Source organism: Hoplias malabaricus, chromosome 10 (genome assembly GCF_029633855.1).
Source record: "Hoplias malabaricus isolate fHopMal1 chromosome 10, fHopMal1.hap1, whole genome shotgun sequence".
Classification (NCBI taxonomy): domain Eukaryota; kingdom Metazoa; phylum Chordata; class Actinopteri; order Characiformes; family Erythrinidae; genus Hoplias; species Hoplias malabaricus.
In genome coordinates, this window is record NC_089809.1 from 36,219,712 (window position 1) to 36,238,724 (window position 19,013).

Genomic DNA, 19,013 nt, shown 5'->3' on the forward strand with positions numbered 1-19,013 from the left:
AGTTCTCACTACTGGAGTTTGAAGGCTAACGTGATTTACACTCATGTTTAATCTTGTTTTGTTATTCAAAGTGATATTGTGTTCAAATAACCTGGGTTTATGTACGAATTTAAATGTTTAAATAGTTTTAATAAGTATTAGTCCCTGCCAATACCTCCCCTTGTCACCTACAGTGCCACCAGCCTTTGCTTCATTTCAAACTGCAATTATTGCAATACTTTAACGCACCACCAGATCTGCACTGCCCAGATCTGTCACATCAGCTAAACGACACCTACGCTAGCACCACGAGCTGAGAAATGGGTGGTGGATGTTGCCCACAGAGGGAGGCTAGGAGTGCTCTTTAGAACTCTATAATCAATATGACTATAATCAATCTGATGAACTCCTGATGACAGGGTCAATGCTTAGTCCAATGCACAATCCTACTGTGTCCACTAGGGGTGCACTATGAGTAGTTGAGTTATAGTACCACCACAAGTAATTGGTGTACAAATAACTTTTGAAACATTTTTAGGTCATGTATAATCGTAATTAAAAATGTAAGCATTCTCCCATTTTCACAACAAATTCAACAAAACAAAACAAACAACTTCTCAAAGGCTGTTTACTGAGACAAGTTTTTGTAAAATTATTTTGTTTGAGGGCGGCACGGTGGTGCAGCAGGCAGTGTCCTAGAGGTAGGTAGGGACCTAGAGGTTGTGGGTTCAAGTTCCTCTCCGGAGGAGTTTAGTGTGTTCTCCCCGTGTCCGCGTGGGTTTCCTCCGGGTGCTCCGGTTTCCACCCACAGTCCAAAAACACACGTTGGTAGGTGGATTGGCGACTCAAAAGTGTCTGTAGGTGTGAGTGTGTGAGTGAATGTGTGAGTGTGTGTCGCCCTTTGAAGGACTGGCGCCCCCTCCAAGGTGTGTTCCCACCTTGCGCCCAATGATTCCAGGTAGGCTCTGGACCCACCGTGACCCTGAACTGGATAAGGGTTACAGATAATGAATGACCGAATATTTAGTTTGAAATGTTATTCTGTGATATTATTTGTGTTATAAAGCCTTCTAATAAAGTGTAAAAAAACAAAATCACTTGCTGTTTTTTAAATATCAGTGGGTTCCTGCAGATAACATTTCCATCTACATCTACATGAAATGTTTCCAGACCTTCACTGTTTGCTCAGAACAATTACCTTGGCCCAAAATCAGGAGATTGCCAGAGTTCAATCCCTAGTGATGCACAAGCCATCCAAGGCCAGGCGTACAATAGAGTACAATTAGTCTTGCTCTTTATGGCCCCTGCACTCTCCCACCATCAAACAGGCACCAGCGTGGGCATCTGTTGACTGACGTAAAGCACATTAAGCTATCCAATGATTCTAATGTCCCTTTAACTGGACTTAGAAACAACTGTGTTGACCACAAACATGAAACATTTTGACAAATGAATGAAATAAATGAAGTAAAGCCGTATCCTGCAAAAGTGCACCACAGCCTCACAGCTCCTTCTTCTGGACAAAGCACAAATACAGTCTGGGTAATGTCTGGAACATGTTTTAAAATTAAAAAGCCACCTAAAGCAATGAGAGAGGGGGGAGTAATGGGATGGTGCACCATTCCTCGGCATGCAGTTCCATGGCTATTCGGCCCAATGCTGAAGGGCTTTAATCCCCCTCAAGCCAGCGCTTGGCATGACCTACAGAGTAGACATTTGGGCCAAATCTGTCTCAGTTTCTTGTGAGCCAGATGTAAATATCCGGCCTGTATACACTGGTCAACCATAACATTATGACCACATGAACTCACAGTCCATTCTCTCAGCTCCACTGACCACAGGAGCACTTTGTAGCTCTAAAATTACAGAATGTAGTCTATCTCTCCGCCTCCTACCACCCAGCTCTTGAAGGAGATGGTCATAATGTTATGGCTGATCAGTGTAAGATGGAGCTGTGACTGACCTGAGGTAGCCAGATTCACACTAATTCAACACTGTCATTTCTGGCCAAATGAGGGCCATAAGAGAACTGCAGATGGGCCACATATTCCTTGGGAGAGAACACAACAGCATATACCTAGGACATGGGTCAATGTGGGCCTCTCAAATAAATGCAAAAATGATGTGACTATAGAGTATTAAGGAATAAAGTTTCTAAAAAAATACATGGGCTACTGCTATAAGGGACATCTAGGATGAAGGCTGAACCCAGCTTCTTAAAACCTCTTGGGCACGAGGCTGAATAATGGCCTCACACAGAATCTTCTGAATATTCAGTTTGGCTGCTTTTGTTCATCGTCACTGTTGCTTAATAAATCAGGTTCCTGTTCTGTGTTTTGAGTGGCCAATTAGGGTGGTCTGCTCGGCCTGCTGTGAGATCATTAGTAATGGATACAGGTTGCAGTGAGTCATGAGGCCATGTGCCTCTGCATCTCCCTGTGTCTACCTGTAAACTTACTCTGAGGTTTTACACACTTTATGTCCAAATGTTTCCTAACACACACTTACTAATTAGTGGATTCAGCTCCTTGAAGAAGCATGCAGCGTTGACACTGAAAAGAGGTGAAAACGCAGACCCACACGTATGTAATTTCCATACGAATGCAATAGTGATGTGATGTTTTAGTGTAGCCTAAGGTGTTGTGTTGATACAGGATCAGACACAGCAGTGCTGCTGGAGTTTTAAACCCCTCAATGTCACTGTTGGACTGAGATACGACCAGCAACCAAAAACATCCAGCCAACAGCGTCTGGTGTCCACTGATGAAGGACTAGAGGAAGACTAACACAAACTGTGCAGCAACAGATGAGCCACGGTCTCTGACTTTCCATCTACAAGGACCAACCGGGTAGGTGTGTCTAACAGAGTGGACACAATGTTTTAAATCTCAGCAGCACTGCTGTGTCTGATCCACCTGTACCAGCGCAACACCTAACACACCACCACCACCACTGTCATTGTCACTGCAACGCTGAGAATGAGCTGTGAGGGTCCTGTCCATTGAATAACAGGGTCAAAGGGGACTAAGAAAGAGTGCAGACCAACAGGTAGACTACAGTCTGTAATAGTATAACTACAAAGTGCTCCTAGGGCGGCACGGTGGCGCAGCAGGTAGTGTCGCAGTCACACAGCTCCAGGAACCTGGAGGTTGTGGGTTCGATTCCTGCTCCGGGTGACTGTCTGTGAGGAGTTGGTGTGTTTCCCCTGTGTCCGCGTGGGTTACCTCCGTGTGACTGTCTGTGAAGAGTTGGTGTGTTCTCCCTGTGTCTGCGTGGGTTTCCTCCGGGTGCTCCGGTTTCCTCCCACAGTCCAAAAACACACGTTGCCGGTGGATTGGCGACTCGAAAGTGTCCATAGGTGTGAGTGTGTGTCTGTGTTGCCCTGTGAAGGACTGGCGTCCCCTCCAGGGTGTATTCCCGCCTTGCGCCCGATGATTCCAGGTAGGCTCTGGACCCCCCGCGACCCTAAATTGGATAAGCGCTTACAGATAATGGATGGATGGATGAAAGTGCTCCTGTACGATCAATGGAGCTGATAAAATGGTGAGTGTAGATACAAGGAGATTACGGTAACGTTTTGGCTAATTTGTTACATACACGCTTGTTTAGTTCTATAGTGTCATGACAGCGTGTGTTGCACTTGTAAGAGTGTCTTCACTCTGCAGAGAGAAATCCACCAGCCAAAAATATCCAGCCGACAGTAGTGTTAAGAGCAGCAATAGAGAATAAAGGGGTGGGGTTATGGGGGGGATGAGAGAGACACATTGGTACCAATTCACCTCCAATTAATCTAGTAGTCTATTGGCCAGTGAGAGCTCCGGCCCAGAGAACAGAGGTCTGGTGTGGTAAATCGTATGGTAGATCCTGACCTAAAGCCTGTGCAATCTTGCATAAATGAACTGACAACTAGTTCGTGAAGGTTTGGCAAAAAGTGGGGAGCCACAACCCAACATTGGTCGCTAAGACTGAGCTTAAAGTAGATTCTCTTTCAATACATTTTGTGTTCAGCTCTTTATTTCAACAGTATAACTTAAGCATTTCATACATTTTTTTCACTCTTATTTTGCCACTGTTCCAAATTATTTTTAAGTGTGTTACAAGCATAAAAATCTAAAAGTTGTTATATTTATTAGATATAATCTAAGTGGTAAGTGAAAACCCAGGAGAGCTTGTATTTTTTAAATTTTAATTTTACAAAAAACACCCAAGTTTAACCATGTCCTTAGTTTAATAATTGTTTACCTCAGTTGCAGCATTCCTGCAGTGTCTCATTCCCTTTAATAAAAAGAAGTGGAAAGAGTATTAAAGTATTCTACAGCCAGGTGCTTTTAAATATAGAGCTATAATACCTCAAATAGAGAAATGCTCAAAAGATTCAGTGAAGTATGTTATTTAGCGTGACCAGACGTCCTCTTTTACCCGCACATGTCCTCTTATTTAGACTTAAAAAATGTCCGGGCGGAATTTCACAAACGTCCGGGATTTTGTTTTTCTAGAGCTTACATAGAACTTCGAGAAGTTTCGTTCACAAACTAGTCCCGCCCTCCCCTACTCCGATTGGTTCACTTGAGTGAGAAGGGGGGCGTGGTGAAGTAGCCTAAAATCTTCCGATTGGACGGTCTGACTAAAGAGCTACCGTTATTGGTCGATAACCTTCTCTGTAAGCATTTAATTGGTCAGTCTGCACGTCAGTAGTCGTCCACCCCCCCCCAATAGGAAATCTTATGTTTAACTGCCAATGTACATACTCTTCAGGCGTAGGTTTGATGTTGGGTTTTTATAAGCTGCTAATTCTCTCGGCAAACACAGCTCACACTGCATTATAAATGTGTCGCTTTTCTTGCACTTGAAGCTGAAGTGGTCCGTTAAATATTGCCAGGGGTTCATTTCTTTTCAGAACAACTAATAATTCGACTGGGTTTTTGCACTCAGCTCGGTCTGCACCGGTAACGGACTTCTCCGTCTCCATAGCTCCTGTGATTTTAACGGTTTTCTCTTCAGCTCATCAGTCACTCCGGTAGTTTCCGGTGCGCATTTTTTTCTTGCGTTATTATTTACTGTATTACTCAGTAAACGATGTTTAAAATGGACGTAAGAACAAAACGTAAAGCAAAATGTACTTAAGTAAAATTACACATTTTAAAAACTACAAGTACACACACACAAAAACTCAATTACAGTAATGTAAGGACATGTAATTCGTTACTTTCCCGCTCTGCTAAAAGGAAGCTTTTATAAAATGGAGGGAAGCAATGATTACACTGACTGGAGATGTGTTAAGGGAACTCTTGAGTGAAGGTTTTATTGCACTGAGAAACTGGTTTTAAACCTGTATTACTTTAAAATCTTAGGACTAGTTCTCAGATGGAGTCAGAACTGTTCTCCGCTCTGCAGCGAAGACATACTGTATACCCGTCTTCACCTTATAGATCAGCACTAACCCGGGTCTTTGATCCTCACCGCAGCCAATCGTGTCGATCGATTGATGAGCGAAGCCCCGCCCCCACCCTCAGAGCCTCGGCTTGCTCTTCTCACAGAGCATTCTCTCTCCCACCTCCACTTCTGATAGGATTTGAGCACTGGCGCTGGACACAGAAACGCGCTGGACGCACGAGCTCTTCTTCCTCGGTTCTGACCGTCCACTTTTTCCTGCTCGCTGCTCCGAGAACCGATGAAGTTATTTACGACACAGGCCCGCGGACTGGACTAGGGCTAGACCCGGGGGTTTTTCCGGCTCTCACACGCGCTGTTTCCGTCGGCGGAGAGATGCCGAGGCTGCAGCCGCCGAACAGCACCGCCAGCGCCGCCAAGAACGATTATGAATGGAGATACGAGTACTACGATGATGAAGAGCCCGTGTCCTTCGAGGGACTCAAGGCGCACAGATGTGAGTGACTGACACTGGTCATGCCCTGGAAGTTCCCATTTGGAAATAGTAATAAACATCTATATTTTGATAGCATAAGTTCCATCTGAACCAGAGGAAGACGAATCCACAGTTAATTAATGGATTCAATGAGTAATCAACAAGGAGAAAGGGGAGGGGGTTAGTGGGAGAAATGACAGGGCTCTCAGAGCCTCTCTGTGATGAGCTGCAGCTTCGGGGTGTTAGGGGTGGGGGGTAATAAAGGGGGCTTAGAGCTTCCACATTATTATTTTTTGGTGGTGGTGGTGGGGGGTGTTAAGGGGAGTCTCAGAGCATCAGTATGATGGGTAGGAGCTTTGGGCTTGGGGTCTCAGTGGCTTTGTTTTATGAAGCAGCCTCTTTAGGGGGTGGGGGTCTAAATGGAGGCAGTGGTAGAGCCTCATTATAATGCTCTATGATTATCTTTGGGTCTTGGAGAGTGAGTGTGTGTGTGTTTGGGGGGGGGTGTATTGACAGAAATATAATTATATATATTTTCTCCCAGCTCCCAATGACGAATGCTCAATAATAATATGTCAGAGTGGCAGTCCACAAGCCGTTATTTGATTAAAACTTGAAATCACATTGAATACTATAGGACATGATTAAAGTCTGTTTTTGCTCTTAAATAAAAGTCTTTCCAAATGTGATTGTATATAAAATGATTGTTCTCCTCTAAACCAAAGACATTGTATGTGATCTGCAGAAAGTGCCTGAGACGAGGGAGAAAAGCTAAAGCAGTGACAGAGTCTTACATGAGGTTTCACTCTCATTTTACCTTCCAGATTCCATTGTGATTGGCTTTTGGGTGGGCCTCGCCGTGTTTGTCATTTTCATGTTCTTCGTGCTGACTCTGCTGACTAAGACAGGAGCTCCACATCCAGAGTAAGTCACGCACCACAGTCCAGCAGAAGCCCACGTCTGTCTTTAAAGCGCATAGCACATCAAAGGAAGTTCGCCGTGGCTGGTTTCCCTGATCCGTTCTCCCAGTGCATTCCTCTGAATCCGTGTCTGGCTCCAGCTCAGCCAAATAGTCACTGCACGTTCCTTTCCTCTGCATTTACTTCTGAGCTGTCCGTTCTGTCCCCATCCTGGTGTCTCATTATCTTCACTCGCTGCGTGTGTGGCCTGCCAACCTCTCATTAGCCGCGTGTTAGGTCCGGTTCTCTCGAGTAAAATACTTTGAACCCATCTCTTTGACTGCCACCAGAACACTGCGCTAAAGAAAAAAAACCCAAACAAACCCTAGAGCCAAGATCATATCCATTTAGCATAATGCACCACAGCGCTAATCTCTGCAGAGCCTCATCACCCAAGTACTTCATAGACCTTTAACCTTGTCTGTCATTAAAAATGCGAGGCATGAGCATGTAGGAAAACAAGCAGCCCACACTCTGCAGACTCACTTTAATGCAAGGTCTCTGTAGATGGTAGATAAACAAAGCAGGTAATTAAACATATTCATTTATTAATTTACAGGGAAATGAACGAGGTGGCTCTCAGAGGTGGTTATTATATATTCACTTTTTTTGGCCTTAAATAACACTGCTCTAAAGCTGTGACTCATTCTTTGGCTAAGTAACAGTGCAAGGCTTTAACGAACCCTGGAACTGCCGAAAACAGGGGGAAAAAATCATTACATACATCTCGCTCTCAGGTCCAAGAAGAGCATGTTACAGTATAGAGTCTCAGGAGGGGCTTGAGCACCTGACAATTTCTTAATGTATTGTCTGTGCACATTTAAATTTTGAACTGAAAACTGACACGATAACACTTCCTAAGGGTTTTACCCATGCAGGCTGCACTGAAGATTTTTTTTTTACAGTCAAATTATCCTATTTTTAAAGGCGAGTTTTTCCAAAGCACACGTAGTAATTACTTAATGTGCCCAATTTGCTCTCTTTACAGAGCAAATAACTGCACTGAGACGCAGAGATGTGGGTAGGTCTACCATGTAAACTGTTAATGCACACAGCGCTTCTGTATCAGGAATGAACAGTGCCGTTATTATAACTGCATGCTGGAATGGTATCATAGCCCAGCAGTTCTCAACCCCGGTCCTGGTGGGCCACTGCCCTGCAAGTCATGGTTTTCATGGTTGTTAATTCATTCGTTATTTGCATGCAGGCAAGTAGCTCACTAGGACCAGGATCCAGAGCCACTGATACAGTCCAAAACCAACACCAACACAAAACAGGTTTACATTTTATGTAGGCATGGCTTGGTTCTCTTTTGCCATCACAATATATAAGTCATAACTACAGTCAAACTGAATGCCAAAAACACTTCTGAACAGACATTTTTCATCATTTTAAAGCTACACTCTTAATATGTAATTGCGCAAAATGTGCAGAAGAACATTTTTGAATCTGTGTGTTCATTGAATTCAGCGTATCATTTCCTCAAGCAGATTTATCTGATAACTATGAGCATGTCAACATTGAAGGAGTAGTGCTTTCCCACTGTATGGTACCTACTCTACTCAACTTTGCTCTGCTCTACTTGTTTGGTACCTGGTTGGTTTAGTTCCTACTCGGCTCACCTGGAAATGGATCGAGGAGGGACTAAAAATGTACCCAGTTCCAGGGATGAGGTTTTTTATTTGCCTCATGGAAAAGCAAAAGAGCTGAGTAGAGTAGGGACATTGCAGTGGAAAGGTGACAAAAGAGAACTGAAAAAGAACTCTGTGATGGAAACCTCTGCTGTAGATCGAAAGATAGATATAAAAATGACATTAAAAGGAAAACATGGGATTATTTTATTGAAAGTCTCCTTTCACGATCAGATGCTGTGCCTCACTTTTGTGGAAAATGTATCGCCTCCTGCAAAGCTCCATGCTTCTTGAGCTTGCTCAATTTACATCACTCTATATTCAGCAATATCTCATACCTTCCACTGACTGACAGTGCTGTACACATCAGCAGTGTGAGCCATGTCTTCACTAATGTTACTATGGTAACCAGCACATCCAACCGGAACTTCTTTTTGAGCCTCTACATGTGACATTCATAGGTAAAGAAACGGAATGAAAAAACTGATTTGACGGCTCTGTTTGAATATTTCAGGCTACATTTCTGCTACTGGACTTGTCTCAGTAGCAGGACACTACTTTGGGAGATATTTCTCCTTTTGACACACGAACATCTTTCAATTTTAACCAAAAGATCTTATGTGGTGCAGCATTAAAGGTGTTGAATAAGCCTTTTCAATTTTAGAACAGGTTTATAGGGATGGATAAATAAAACAAAAAATGACATTTCCTCATTAGAACAATGGGGAATCTGTGCGGAGGACGGTATTCATTTTTCAAAACATACCTGCCCTGTGGAATGTGGTAAAAGGTACACTACAGTATTATACCTTGCAGCTTCTAAATCATTGTGATGCATCACAGATATGGAATAGGGAACAAAGATAGAATAGTATGGGATAGAACAGAGCCTCTGTCATTGCCACTCTGGGCCCAGCACTGCAGAAACTGCACTATGTAACATTAGGTGGAGGATAGGAGTGACATCATGCTGTAATTGGTAAGCAAAGATAAACGAGGACAGAGCCAGTACTGTGTTTTTTGGTTTTAACAGATTGAAGGTTCTGGCTTTCTCCCCCTCAACATCCCAATTGCCGACATGTTCATTATTTGTTGAAATCCAGTGTTGCTGTTTTCACAAGAGCGTAAAACAAACAGCCAGCTTGGCACACTGTCGCCATAGAGATGCTTCACACACCAGCCTGAAACACACATCCCTCTAAAAACATGTAGACATCTGCTCTGCCAGTGTTTGTTCTGAAATCCAGGGGTCTTACCGGTGAGTTTTCCACCTCTTTGTCACAGTAACAGACTCTTTTGGAAAGGCTTTGCGTGAAGTGTGTTGTGAGGATTGATGACAGTCAACCTAAAGAGCATCAGTGAGGTCAGGGTTTAATGCTGTAACTCATTCCAAATGCAGCTTCATCACTCCAAATATCACAGTGCCAATGCTCCAGAGCCTTGTACTTTAGACAACAGACTCTCTATTGCTTCTAAATCCGTTGAAATCTTAGTGGCAATCACAATACTAATCACACAATCACATACACAATATTCTCGGTCAAGTCTTGCATGCTTGAAGTAAATTCAGGTCTATGGTTAGTCTTCTGCTAGATCTATCAGCAGACCCCCTGTGTTTGGAATGGTGCTAGCCTTTGAGCCTCTGATTAATTTAGCATTTTTAATTAGTGTATCTGGAAAATGCTCCTCATGTATCATCTTTCACACAGGAGCGCTGAACCATGCGAGGACTGCGTGCATCTGACCAGCTGTGTTGAAGAATTAGGCCGTCGGCGAGACGCAGACAACCCCAGGGCTGGTTTGTCTCGACCCTTACTGGAGGAGTCTCGCTTTCTCTTCAACTGCTACATCAATGAAGAAGAGCAGACAGGGGAGCGCGCCCATGACCGATCCTGCCAAGCTCAAGCACAGTCCAGCAGCACAGAGACGAGCAGCCAGGTGGAGACCACTGGCCTTGCTGTCCAGAGCACACAGGTGGAGACAAGAGAAGACGAGGACGCTTTCCTGGCTCACTTCAACATTCCAAACTTTGTGAACTCAGAACTCAGCTCCACACTGGGTGAAGACGACTTACTGCTTGGGGGGCCGCCGATCATCATGGACAGCGAGTCTCATTCCCGCAGCATCCATCACATTAGAGACATGAGAGATTAGAGCAACACTTTAACCACCACCAGGCTGAGCAAATGGATGTACAAAATTAGCAGACATTAAAAAAAAACATGCATGGACTATAATTACAGAGGCAAATCTACTCAGAACATCAGACTGAACACTACCAATGAAGGTATTGGTAAAAATCATTCAAGCACACAACATTACGGTGGTAACAAGTTTGTGGGCCAGTTCAGATGGACGTGCCTCTTGATAAGCTACTACCAAAACAAGAAAAGCAGCAATGTAAGGCATTACAGCAAGCCACAGTGTTTACTCCCCGCATTTGCCTCTTCAGATTCCTCACATTTTGTGCAGTGAAACAGTTTTTACACAAAATGGATCACCAAGTATGGCTGAGGCATTTGGAGTCCGCAACAGTGGAGGAACTATAGGGCTTTAAGGCAGAATCTGGCCTTTACCTCAATTACTGGCTATTACAGTGTATGTATATGAAATGAAAGCCTTTCAAAGGAACATAATGCAAGGAACAGCATCCACACTGTGAAGTATGGTGGCGGAAGTGTCGCAACCCAAGCCCCAAGCTAAAAGGTAATCTCAGAAAGTCTTCTAACGTGTTCTAACTGGGCTGAAGGTCTGCGACAAATACTCATACGGTGGCTTTTAAGCTAAATGCGAAACATTTACTGGTGTCAGCTACATCACAGAAAGGGCCATTGAAATGAATGACTTTATAACCATCGTTCTTCTTTTCAGACTGACAGCCTCTGAAAAATTAACTCTGAAACCTCAGCTCCCCAAAGGCCAGGCTCCAAAACCCACTGTAATCATGCATCAGTGGTCGCACTCATCAGATTAGTTTTATTTCTGGTCTCTGGCTTAAGCTTAGTTTCTAGACTGGCCTGAACTTCTGTCTGAAATTGTATGGACTTGGGCTGCTATGGTCTTTTGCACATTTCAAGACCTGTTCAAAACTGTGCCAAATTATATCAGTTATTACATTTCAAATTTTTGTTATCAGAACTGCCTTTACTACAGTGTTATTGAGTTAGAGTAGGGAAACGTGAGTGGACTGTGTAGCATAATTCTTATGCTGACCTTGTCTGAAATGTATTTCATTTTTTTTTTTTTATATCCTCAATGTTCTCAACCTAATCCACTCTGCAGAATCCCTTCTGGTCTTTGTTGCCATTGTTTAGTGTATTTCTCTTGTTGCTGACAGTTTATAAAATTCAGTTTCAAATATAACAATATAGCACTAGAAGGGCACTAATCATGCATTTTTATGGATGATTATCAGCATTATCATTTATTTATTTTATAAAGAATATACACAAAGCTCATACTGTGACAACAGCAATTTAGCCAAACTTTATTTGTTCTGGCTTTAAAGGAAACTAGCATGTGTAAGTCTTAAGACACCATTTTTAAAACATCATAAAATCAAGTCAAGTAAGTGGCTGTACTCGACCGGCTATTTCCTGCAATGAGAAATATAGAGTTTTGCTGCATAGTTAGAGAACCAACATGTTTCACATTCACACAGTCACAACACATACAGGCCAAAATAAAATAAAATAAAGATAAATAAATAATAATAAATAAGAAATTCGGCCAATTGCTTAATCAGTTCAAAATTGCTGATTTTGAAATTGTTTATCCCTGCATACTACCATCCTGATGAATGGGATATAACCTTAAAATAAATAAATAAATAAATAAAATCCAATGAGGACTCGTTCCAGTCAATTGCCAGTGTGTCCTGATTCTTTAAGAATTTTTGGCCCATTATTTACCCTTAATGTGTGTAACGTGGCGCACACAAACAATCTAACAACATATTTATGAATATAACAATTATTCTAAGATCTGTGTCTAACTGGACGATGCCACAGCCCACTTTTTGCCCACTTGACATTTTCAATGAACTTATTCGGTCGGTATTTGAGACTGTTTAAAATGAATCTTTGGCTCCTTGTTTGTGAAGAATCCTACACTGATTATTTGAACCATTTGCCGTCATAATTTCAAACAGTCTGTGTTTAAAATAAACATGACAATCAGGCATCTAATCACTATCAGTTTCAGAAATGTCCCATAAAGCTATCTTTCTTACAAATTCAGTTATGATGTATATTTGAAGACTGTTTATGTCTAAAGCCATTGTCCAGAATTCTCCTGCCATGTCACAGTCCTGTAAAATGCTTCAGGTTGATTCATTCTGTCCTGTTCTTTATAAACACTGTCTTGTATTGTGGTGTGATTGTTCCTGGCTACCTGCAGCTTTCTCCACAACATTCTGGCCACCTCAGAGCTGAACCTTACCCTGTGTCAAGATTTTGTGTGTATTTGTAGACACTGCTTTGTTCTATAAAGAACCACTACTGCTACCTAAGCATGCTCATTTGCCTTGATTTAAAAATTTTAACGCCATCTTCTGCAGTAATGCTATGGACCTCCAACTGGATTTCACAAAGAACTTGTAGGAATTAGAGTAAATAAGAGCTTTTTCACAGGATGTAATCCACTGTGGTAATTCATGGGAGATTTAGACTGTGAGCGCAAAGTCTGACATGAAGCAAGTTTGAAAATCTACAAAGAAAAAAAGATATTAGATATTAATATAGAAATAGAAATATCAGATATTAATCTGTACTCGTCTTTACAGGTCAAGATGTGAAATGTCCAGTCTGCATAAACACTGGAGAACATTTTTACATTCACACCACCTTTAGAACTGGAGAAACTATAGCATTTAAAGTTTAGCTAATGGTATTGACATGGTTTCTGATGAGCAAAGAGAAACAGATACTTTGAGCTTCTTTAGACTAATAATAATCTTAGAATTCACTAAAATTTCTGTGAGATTATATTATCAAAATATAAGTCCCTCATGTATTTTCAGTGGGGCACATTCCAATAATCACCTTTATTATGAAATTTATCAGCAGTTTGTTACTGAAAATTAAAGTCCTGTCAAAATCTGATCAGTGTACTTCACGACATACACCGAGATACTGATTAAAACTACTCAGAGCAGCAGAGCATATTTACACAGTAGAAGAGAGTGATATCCAGAAATCAGATAGAAAGCCGACCTGTTCTTTACATTTTCTGGCTTCTATGTGGAATGTTCTTCCAATAACATACTGCATTAAACATTCATAGGTGCCTATGGCTAGTATATAATCATGACATAACATGGAAACACATTACTCATGCCACTCACTGAGATGAACAGCAGGCAGCTGGGTTTGTTTATGACTGCATGTCAAACAGCTTAACGCTAAATGCTAATCAAGCTGAAGTACAGCATCCATTTAGCTGTTAATTCTGAACGTTGATGGACAGTTTGAATATGACTCTAGAATGTTCTGACAACCAAAGAAGCACTCTGAGTGTGTAATTATGTTTGAATGAGGGACAAACCACATAAGGACACAGGAGCGCACACTTCGTTATAAAGTTACATGTAGCAACATGCTAACTGTAAAATACAACTTTGCTTGAGGGTTAATGTTCTATAAATGAGGAAAAATTACCCCATCCCCCATCAGAGATTAAGAATTATTGCCCAAATCAAATTAGCAAAAATTAGTGAAATTTAAAAAATGACCAGTGATATAGTGAAGATATTTATAAGATTAATAGTTTAAAACTGCTAAACAAGGTGGAAGAACACAAACTAACGAAAAAGCCTGCATCATTGGAGACTATGGGTTTTGTAACGAACGTCTTTTGCAAATTTTAAAGCTGTAGATAGAGCCACCAAATGATAGACTTTTAATAAAAACAACATCTTCATTTTAATGTCAATAAATAATGAGCACAATACATTAATAAATATTTAAATAATCTACTTTGGAAAAAAAAACTGCTTCGTGCAAATTACATAACTGTGACATTAATTTCAAATCTCCTGTAAACAAAGTCTGCTAATCAAATTATGACGTGTGTCAAATGGAAATTAAATTAGAGAGCAATGTGTAACGGCTGTCTTTGGTCTGGAGAAGTTCTCACTGTTTCAGATACGGTCTCTCAGTGACTCTAGGATTGCTGTAGATGTCATTTAGATGATGGTTACTTTTACAGACAAAGGCACAAGTCTCAAGCAGCGATATTCTTTAAAGATCTGAGACATTAAACACTGTTTTTTAAATTTCCTGTCAAAACCGCCTCTAAATACAAGATACATGTTTTTCATTTCCAGGAACAAAGCAGATGTTATTTAAGAGGAAATGAGACAAACGGCCAAAGAAATCATCGTTTTTTTTTTTTTCAGTATTGTTCAGCGGCGTGTCTTCATTTCGCCTTTATCTCTGCTTTTATTGTTTTTGAAAGGAATTAGCTTTGATTCTTTTGAATAGAGGATTGTGTATTTTTTTCATGAAATCTGTAAGGATCTTTTTCACACCTCCAAATTTTTTTTTGCCTTTTCTTTTGTCATCCCAAAACCACTCGGTAATCCTGAATGTGAGAACAGCCTTACACATTTTCTTCTCTTTTGTCTGTTTCTTTCTCTCACTTACAGACGTACATCATTTAAGACCCATAGTGCTACATTGTTATCTAACACTAAAAAGATGGACAGATTTTTTTTTACATCTCAGGCAGGATTGGAGCTTGGTACTCTGCCATTTGTCAAAGTGAAAGCTTTAACTATAAATCTGACGCTTTAACTACACATCCATTTTCTCTTTATCTTTTAACCATGTGTTGAATTGTCATGCCCTTCCTTGTGCAAGGGGCTTAACTCCTGAAAAATGACTTAATGGCTTTTTTGACTTGGAATTACTTAAATGTAGAATGGTCTGATTATTGCACACTCCATGTATGAGTTACATTTTACCTCCATTAGTTTAGCGTTTTTCCCTAAACTGACTGCTCAGGGCCAAGTGGACACCACACTGAGACACTGCATCTGTGGAAATGTGAGCAGGCACACACACAGTAGCAACTATTAGTGGAACGAAAAATAGAATCTCTGACATGCCATTTACTCAGTCCTAACACTCTTTATATGTCTGTTCAATAATATTTGTCCTTGGAAGCACTTGTGTTATTATAATACAGTGAAACGTGTTCCAGTATTAATGCCAAACAAGAAAATATAAGAAAGCCCAATTCTGAGAAAAGTTATGCAGTAGATGTCATCCAAACTGGATCCACAACATACCTGAGAGTAAGCGTTTTAAAACGGAAAAATTAAGTCAGGATCTGAGGGGCCGAAAAACAAAACCAGCCGCAGAAGGGTGTTTTGAGGCAGGGATGACCACGCCCTGTCTCTGGAGCTCTCGAAGCACGTCCAGGATAGAGTCCAGTTCCAGTCTAAAGGTCTCCAGCTCACTGCTTTTACTTTGAGCTAACTTCTTCCAGCGGGTCACTTCAGCCTGCTGCTCCTGCTCCACCACAAACCGGGTCTGAGCTATCACCTGAAACAAAATATTAAAAAATTAGAGATTCCACAGACGGTCCAAAAACACACGTCGTTAGTAGGATTGGCTTCTCAAAAGTGCCCACAGGTGAGAGAGTGTAGGGGTAGGCTCCAGACCCACCGCAACCCTGAACTGTGTAAGCAGTTACAGAGAGTGAAGGAATGAATAATATTATGCCACAAAATCTGATTAAAACATTTCTAATACTGATTTGGTACCATTTACATTATTAATAATATATAGCATTCTCTGTTGTTCTAATATATAGCATGCTCTGTTGGGCACATCCAAAATTGTGTCATTTCTTACAAATTATGTGAAAGTGTTCAAAATATATTGGAATTTAATACAATAGTTAAAATAAAATTTGCATTACATAAAACATGAATCTCAATATTAACCTGTGACCTGTATGCTGCACATACCTGCTGTAGTTCCTGCTCTCGCTGATTGTATCGAAGCTCCATGGTGTGGATTTTTTGCTCTAGACTGGTGAAGTGTTTCAGCTCAGGACTGTGGGCTTCTTTTGCCTGTTTTAGCTCTTCTAAGAGCTTAGCCAGCTAAACCCCACACACAGATACAAAGAAAAAATAAACAAGGAAGTAGTTAACTGCGAAAAAAAAAATGAGGTCTGTCAAAGAGATGATATTAGCTTTGGCTAATTGGTATTTTTTATTTTTGACCGAGACCCTTTATCCTTAATTATCTACTTGGAAATGTTGCAAATGTCAACAAATTATATGCTTTTGCTTGCAGCTGCTGATGATCACAGCACAGCTCAATGGATTCTTGCACAGTGTTCTGCACATAAGTTCTGAGTTGTAATTTAATGAAACTCTATGAAGTCAGCAGGAGTTCTTTTACTTCTTTTACAGGGCCTTTTACTTTCATGCCGTTAGCGGTCTCCCAAATTTGGAGACATTTCAACTGTAAATGATCTGAAAGAGCAAAACCAAGCCAATATTACCCACCTATGGAGCAGAAAAAGAGTAATATCCTCATCTCTGCTTGTGCTTTTCAACATTGGGAGTGCTCTCTGTTGTCTAAAGAAAGCCCAGATGTCTTTTTACTGCTGGGAGCATAGAGTGAGTGAAAGCCTAGCATTCCCAAATGAGAAAGTGTTCTTTTTCATTTTGTTTGGCCATTTACTGACGCCGGGGCTTCATAAACACATAACACCTGTTCTGAGTACGCAAAAGAGACCAGAGAGCTAGCAAACTGTGAGGAAACATTTTCTGAATTTCATAAAACGTTTTTTTTGGGTTACAATCATCAATCACATTTAAATATCACTGGGGTCCCACGGTACAAAACATCTAAATTTACTAGGTGTTTTAATATGAAATTTAACCCCGCTTATAGCCTCATGTTGGCGAGCTGTGCTCTGAATGATGCAGAAATGGTACAGCCGTTAGACCCACCCAGAGAGAGCAGGGGCTATTATGCTGTCTTGACCCCTGGTCATTGCTCAAGGCAACCTTCAGAGATCCCTGAGCTTTTACTTATGGCCAAAGATTAGATAAGTACTAAGTGAAATCAATGCTGAACATTCTTTATATCTATGAAAGTTTCTTAAGTGAGAGTTGAATAAAAATAGTGAAAATCTAGTCCTTGAATGAAAGGCTGTATGCAATAAATATTCTTGTAGGTTCAGAGCACTGATGTTGGAAGATGAATATAACGTTTCTACCTGGTTCTGTAAAGTCTCTTCTCTGAGTTTAGACATAGCAAGAGCATCTTTAGTGCTGAGCAAGCCCTTCAGCTGCTCCTGTAAATGTAGCACCATGATCTGTAATATACAAACACATATAAACATACACACATTATACAAAAAAATACTAACATACAACACTATGCAAAACTTATATCCCTTATATCAGATTATATCAGATTACACGAATTGTAAGCACATCTGTACGAGCGAAACACACACTAATAGCATCCTGACATCGGTGTCACTGCAGCAAACATGAATAGTTTAACTTGAGGAGATGGAGTAATGCATATGTTATTTTAGTCTCGCTCATAAGTAATACCAGTCATTTTCTGTGCTCTTTCTTCAGCGAAGGCTCAAGATCCTTCCACGTACTATAAGACACTCTGGAAAACTAACCCAGATCAAAGTCATCCTGCTTGAACTGACATGTACAAATACTGCAAAAAGGATGCTTAAGGATGGAAGCACTTGAAGAGTGCAGCATTATGTAGAACGATAAATGAGTTATAAACACGTGGCCTGCCAAATTTCAAAGCCATTACTACTATGAGCCAACTATAATATCCGTTGTAATAATCATCATGCTTCATCAGTGGTGAGTTTACAGCTACAGGATGTTTTGGCAAGATATTTCTGGTTGGCAGGCTATTCTAAGACTTCCAGTTACACTGATTGTTTTTGGTTTCTTAGCCCTGGCAGCAGTGGACAATTTGAATAGACATTCCCATTTCTTTTCCCGAGTGAATCAGCTGTAAATATATATGAATAGAATTCCTCCCCATGCAAATCTAATTCCACCAAAATAGGGCTTTAGAAAACTTTTACACTGTAAGGCCACTGTTGTAACGTTGAGGGCACTTTTAAACAGTTTATGTGGTTAACGTAAATGTACATTTACGGATTCCTGAGGAACAGAAACAACTCTCACACACAAACAAATTTTCTACTAAATGTTCTTGGGATTTTGCCCAGCATGGGGTCATGTTTGAATGTGGTTTGAATCCAGCAGCTCTGTGAATAGTGCCACAAACATCATACACACTTTACAAACAATGTTCTGCAACATTAATAAGGTGAGGGAAAATTAATGTGATGTGCTGAACAGTATAAAGAGGAGTTTTATTCATAATCAGCAGCATAGTGGTGGATAAACTGCTATTTAGCTTGAGTTATGGTGCCACGTGGGGTTTTGTTTGTTTAGCTCCCAGAGCAGGGGCAATCAGAACAAATTCTCATATCTTCAAACAGAAAACCTTTCAGCAGAGGAGAAATGGTTCTTGAGAGTTCTTTCAGTGCACTTTACTGTAACAA

General features: G+C 40.9%; 2 protein-coding genes across 7 annotated transcripts in view; one reads left to right on the plus strand and one right to left on the minus strand.

Moving 5' to 3' along the window:
- The first annotated feature begins 5,000 nt into the window (after window positions 1-5,000).
- Window positions 5,001-12,116, plus strand: mrap2a (melanocortin 2 receptor accessory protein 2a). The gene is made up of 3 exons (XM_066682580.1): window positions 5,001-5,866; window positions 6,670-6,769; window positions 10,145-12,116. The coding sequence occupies exons 1-3, from the start codon at window positions 5,344-5,346 to the stop codon at window positions 10,587-10,589; spliced, it is 1,068 nt and encodes a 355-aa protein (XP_066538677.1). The 5' UTR covers window positions 5,001-5,343; the 3' UTR covers window positions 10,590-12,116.
- A 2,240-nt stretch (window positions 12,117-14,356) lies between these two features.
- The window catches only part of cep162 (centrosomal protein 162), a 41,565-nt gene continuing 36,908 nt past the window's right edge, over window positions 14,357-19,013 (minus strand). For 5 of the 6 annotated variants that reach the window (XM_066682577.1, XM_066682574.1, XM_066682578.1 and 2 more), the window contains 3 exons: window positions 17,676-17,774; window positions 16,411-16,545; window positions 14,357-15,982 (listed from right to left, as the gene is read on the minus strand). In XM_066682577.1, coding sequence (XP_066538674.1) covers window positions 15,761-15,982; window positions 16,411-16,545; window positions 17,676-17,774 — 456 coding nt within the window. In that variant the 3' untranslated portion in view covers window positions 14,357-15,760. The remainder of the gene's footprint in view (window positions 15,983-16,410; window positions 16,546-17,675; window positions 17,775-19,013) is intronic. The other variant, XM_066682579.1, reaches the window with a different exon arrangement.

Coding starts and splice junctions, on each gene's coding strand:
- mrap2a (XM_066682580.1), top strand. CDS start 5,344: ATGGAGTCAGAACTGTTCTCCGCTCTGCAGCGAAGACATACTGTATAC. Junction 5,867..6,669: donor GGGACTCAAGGCGCACAGAT/GTGAGTGACTGA, acceptor TTTACCTTCCAG/ATTCCATTGTGATTGGCTTT. Junction 6,770..10,144: donor ACAGGAGCTCCACATCCAGA/GTAAGTCACGCA, acceptor TCTTTCACACAG/GAGCGCTGAACCATGCGAGG.